Source organism: Pseudonaja textilis, chromosome 2 (genome assembly GCF_049901715.1).
Source record: "Pseudonaja textilis isolate UNSWEBS1 chromosome 2, rPseTex1.2, whole genome shotgun sequence".
NCBI classification, from domain to species: Eukaryota; Metazoa; Chordata; class Lepidosauria; order Squamata; family Elapidae; genus Pseudonaja; species Pseudonaja textilis.
This window is the reverse complement of record NC_141991.1, coordinates 164,673,745-164,679,011: the sequence shown is the minus strand read 5'-3', so window position 1 is coordinate 164,679,011 and position 5,267 is coordinate 164,673,745. Positions and strand designations below refer to the sequence as shown.

General features: G+C 37.7%; 1 protein-coding gene across 1 annotated transcript in view; it reads right to left on the bottom strand.

Annotated features, from left to right (window-relative positions):
* Positions 1 to 4,505: 4,505 nt before the first annotated feature.
* Positions 4,506 to 5,267, bottom strand: part of LOC113444091 (stimulated by retinoic acid gene 6 protein-like) — a 49,512-nt gene continuing 48,750 nt past the window's right edge. The window contains exon 18 of the mRNA XM_087926333.1: positions 4,506 to 4,753. Coding sequence (XP_087782459.1) covers positions 4,638 to 4,753 — 116 coding nt within the window. The 3' untranslated portion in view covers positions 4,506 to 4,637. The remainder of the gene's footprint in view (positions 4,754 to 5,267) is intronic.

The following is a 5,267-nucleotide window of genomic DNA, read 5'->3' as shown; positions in this document are numbered from 1 at the left end:
AGCAACTCATAAAGCAAACATTTGGTTAAACATTTGCCTGTCATAACAGCACAATGAGGAACTTGTGTAGAAGCTAACCAGCTGGAAGAGTCTCCCATTATCTGCAGACACCACATTTAACAACTATAAGGCTTTTTTTTTTTTAAAAAAAAAGGCTTTACACAGAAAAATACAAGGAAGTACAAGGTTCAGAAGAACAGTTCAAGAGAACATGCCAAATGCAAAACAGTAAGACTTTGAAAAGCACAAGGTGAATTGATAAGAACAATTTTCCAGCACAACACTTAGGGCAATCGGGGGTTTGTATATAATTTTTATTAAAGACATTTTCAAGAGAATAAAAACAATATCATTTGGGTTTACTTTTCATTTCTCTTACAACTCTTTGTCTCATTCTATGAGTTGGGTATTTGAACCCAACGTTTTTTAGATTTTTTTTTTTTTTGCAAGTCCACCAGACATGATAAAAACATCTTTCATGTTTTCCACATTTCTAATATAAAATTCAGGTCCTTTGCATCATGGGCAAGAAATACCCCGAGTGATATGTAATTCCCAACTCTGCTTTTTTCCACTCTCAGAAACTTCAGATTGAACCATAGACATTTAGAAGCAAACCATCTAATGTAGAAAAAAATTCCCATCCCTTTTTGAAGGGAAAAGACAATGATGCGTTAGCTTTCTAAAAGGCTTCACACACTTTAGATGGTTTTCAAACACAATATCCATCCTCCGAAAACATAAATATTGCCGTGATGCCACACAGCACTCAATGACAGCTGACTCCTGCAAGAATATATAGATATATCAGTGTCTCTTAGATGTAGGCCATTAGCATGTACAGCTGCAGTGGTGGGATTAAAAAAAAATGACTACCGGTTCTGTGGGTGTGGATTGGTGGGTGTGGTGTGGCTTGGTGGCATACCAGGGGAAGGATACTGTAAAATCCCCATTCCCTCCCCATTCTTGGGGGAAGGTTACTGCAAAATCTCATTCCTTCCTCACCCCACTAACCTGCTTTCCAGCTCTGTTCTCCTGTGCAGGACAACAAAAGAAGAACCAGCCGATCAGCTGGGACTCGGGACGTAGAGAATAGATGGTGGCGGGGCCAGGCAGAGGTGGTATTTGCTGGTTCTCCGAACTACTCAAAATTTCCACTACTGGTTCTCCAGAACTGGACAGAACCTGCTAAATACCACCTCTGCACAGCTGGTACCGTATAGGCGGGAAGAGATTACACCAATTGTTCCATATTTAGGGGAAGCAAAGTTGGAGGACTGCTTAAATGCAAGCCTTCAAAAAAAAAAAAAAAGAAACAAAGCTTGGCTTTTTAAATAATTTTTATTGAATAACAATATAATATGAATACAAAATAACTGCACAATATTAGGTTTGGAATACAGAATTGGATGCCCCCCTGCTCTTCATCACACCCCTCTCAAGAACACTATCTTTTAAATTTGCAAAATCAATCCAGAATGTCCATTTACCTATTGTAAACACATGGTCAACAGAAATACAGGAAGTCCTCGAGTTATGACCACAATTGAGCCCAAAATTTATGTCGTTAAGTGAAACAGGTGTTGAGTGAGTTTGCCCCATTTTATTACTTTTCTTGCCACATTTGCTAAGTGAATCCCTGCAGCTGGTAAACAAGGTTGTTAAGGGAATCTGGATTTCCCATTAACTTTGTCACAAAAACTGATCACATGACCCTGGGAGACTGCAACCATCATTAATATGAACCAGTCACCAAGCATCTGAATTTTGATCATGTGACAATGGGGATGCTGCAGCAGTCGTAAGTGTGAAAAGTGGTCATAAGTCACTTTTTTCAGTGCCGTTGTAACTTTGCTCATTAAATGAACTGCTGTAAGTTGAGGACTATCTGTACAATTTTCATGCTTCTTAGGTACTGTTTGGTGGAAAGTTTCCCCATATAGAACAGATTTTAGAACATGCTTTACTATAAATAAACCTCTTAACATTTTTTTTTCTAGTTATGACAAGCAAAGATTACAGAGGACAAGATGTCAACAGAACTCTTTAAAAGGTTTTCTTCATTTGCATCTAACTTTGGCACATATATGTCTTTCTTATTTTTTTCTTTCTCTATCTTTTCTTTCTTTCCTGTATCTTTATTTTATTTTTATTTCATCCCCTGCACATGAATGAGACAGGAATAAGTCATTTTTTTTTCGTATATTGGTATTAAACAGCATTTTCTCTCTTATTCTTATACCATCCAAAGATAACATTAACACGAATACAGTAAGTTGGGTTTTGTCATCCATGACCTTTAGCAATAGCATTAGCACTTAGACTTATATACTGCTTTACAGTGCTTTACAGACCTCTCTAAGTGGTTTACAGAGTCAGCATATTGCCCCCAACAATCCGGGCCTTCATTTTACCGACTTTGGAAGCATGGAAGGCTGAGTCAATCTTAAGCTGGTGAAAATCGAACTGCAGGCATCCGGCAGTCAGTAGAAGTGGCCTGTGGTACTGCATTCTAACCACTGTGCCACCATGGCAAATAAAAGTTTCTGCATTCTACAGAAGTTCCTAAAGAACATCTTCCATTATCCATGACTACTAGACATGTCTATGGAGAGGATTGGGGTTGATATTCAACAGCATCTGAATGGCACATTGAATTTCCCTCATCCTGCTGTAGGGCAAAAGAGTTACTGTATATAAGAATCATATTATGGCATACACACATATACCTTCAAAAGTTCAAATCTTTAATACAGTCATAGACCTTATAGATCTTATACTGAAGGAAGATGGGATACACAAAACTAAAAAGTACAAAGGATACAACAAAATATAATTGTAAAGAAAAAACAATGCTAAAATATATAAAAATAAGATTTAAAAAAATCTAAAGGGAGAAGTAGAAATATTAGATCAATATGAGGGAGCATACAATTTAGTATATAGCAAACTGAATCTATCACGGTACAAAGCACTTTTGAATAACTAAATGCTCATTAAGACTAATGTATGGCGTAGGTCATCTGACAGATTTTAAGCACTGCTGGGCAAAGCCAGGCAACATTTTATTGTTAGCAGGGTTAATGTCTGAAAGTAGCAGGGAGATATAATTTGGGTATTTATGCAATAATGGCAAGATGAGCCTAGTATGAATGCCTCTGTAGTACTGGCAATTGGAGGTGTTCTCTTGCTTCTACAGGGTCAGAATCACAGGGGCATGTTCTCTCCAGGTAGGGGACCTTCCTGTGTTGGCCTTCAAGGACACCTGAGGGGAAGGTATGCCATTGTGCCAGAATAAAGGCCCTTTGGTGTTTAGATACTTTGTGGTTAGTTAAGTGTGCCATGAGGGAGGCAGACGCATTGGCGCTCTGTGCCTGCTACATATTATTAATGAGTGCTTTGGCTTGGTCATCTCCCATGCAGAGCAAAAGACCTGGGGAGAAGAGCAAAGCTGAGATTTTAGTTGCCACAGCCTTTTCCCATGTGGACTGAAAATCATTCCTCTTAATTAACGGAAAAGGGCCAAGGAGAAAAGGGTATAATCTGAATCAATTGTTGAGTACGGTCATCCATATTGCACTTTCATGAGGCCTGTCTCCAGTTTCACACTGGTATTAGAAACATAATTGAGGACTTGAACAGTTGATCTTGGAAATTTGGATTTAATGGTGCAAAATTGGAGAAGGGACCCAGATGGAGACACACATTTGGTTTCCTGTCACCCCAAAACATTCTGTCAACTGATGTTCAAAATGTTTATTCTACACCCAAACAGAAAGCACTCTCCAGTGACATTCATTAAAAGCAGATTTGGAGAACCAGAATTCCTACTGCTATTCTCTGGAAAGTCTGCTAAACAAAATCCCATCCTGATTTCCAACTTGGGGATACATACAAGCTATTAAAGCAAATAATTTATATTAGATATTTTAAGACAAAAATAAAAAATTAACAAGAATTAATATAAATTATAAAAGAGAGCGGGGTGAAGGAAGGAAGGAGGGAAGGAAGGAAGGAAGGAAGGAAGGAGGGAAGGGAGGAGGGTAGGAAGGAAGGAAGGGAGCCAAAGATGCAACAATAAAAAATGAAAAGAAACAGAGTGACTTCCCATTTTCTTTACAGTTATAACAAGCACCAATACAAAATTATTGCTTAGTCTATGGTTACAAGGAGAAAAATTTCTCTTTTTACCATTGTCTATTTTTTTAATCATCAAAACCATAAATTACACTTTCTTTTCCTCTGCTTCAAGCAACAACAACAAAAAAACTCTAAGGATTTTCCAGTCAATAATAAGTGTTGATATTGTCTTTTGTCTAATTAAGGAAGTTAATTTCAACATCATTGCAAATTCTGTCATCTTCGCCAACCATTCTCCATTGTGGGTTGTGCTAAATCTTTTCATTTTTGCACATATAACAATCACACTGCAGTTATCATATAGCAGTACTGGGATTGAATATGGTATATTAACATAATAAATACACTAGTATAGCCATGCTGCAAGTGTTCATTTAGGAAACAAATGAATATGTCAGCAAGCCCCTCCTGATCACAACTTGGATCAAATACTAAATTGTTGCGAACCACAGAAGAACCACAAAATATGCTGTTAACAACAACAACAAAAGATTTGATCAGTCCACTGAATAAGAGAGAGGTTTTAGCTTCCGGATTTTTTGGACGCTGGGGTTATTCAGAAGTGTATAGAGCAGGAACCATCTTGTCCTGGCTTTCCTAGACACTCTGGGAACTAAAATAAGAAACCAGTATTAATTTTTGCCATGTTTAGCAGGCCAGTCATTCTCTCTCAGCCCAACCCACAGGGTTGTTGTTGTGAGGAAAATCGGAGGAGGAATGTGGATTGGATGTGTTCGCTACGTTGAGCTATTTGTAAGACTAAAAGGGTGGGATATCAATAAATAAAATAAATATTCCCCAGATCATTCAAGTGAGTACTGTATCATGTGCATTGTATTTCAGTTCACCCCTTGCTGTCAAATAATTGATCTTAATGCATTTGGAATTTCTTTTGGGTGGGTAGGTGGATTGCAGGTTAAGTTTTTTTTAATAAGCTTGGGGGAGAAAGGAGGTAGATCAATACAACATCTCTATAACCATGCACAACTGTTATAATTCACTATTTAAACAATTCCATCCTGCAAAGAAATGCTATACCCTCAGATAAACAATATTTGGGGATGATGTTGTTCCAAATGTCTGAACAGATAACCTTCAGAAAGCTATTCCCGAAATCCAGTGTGCAT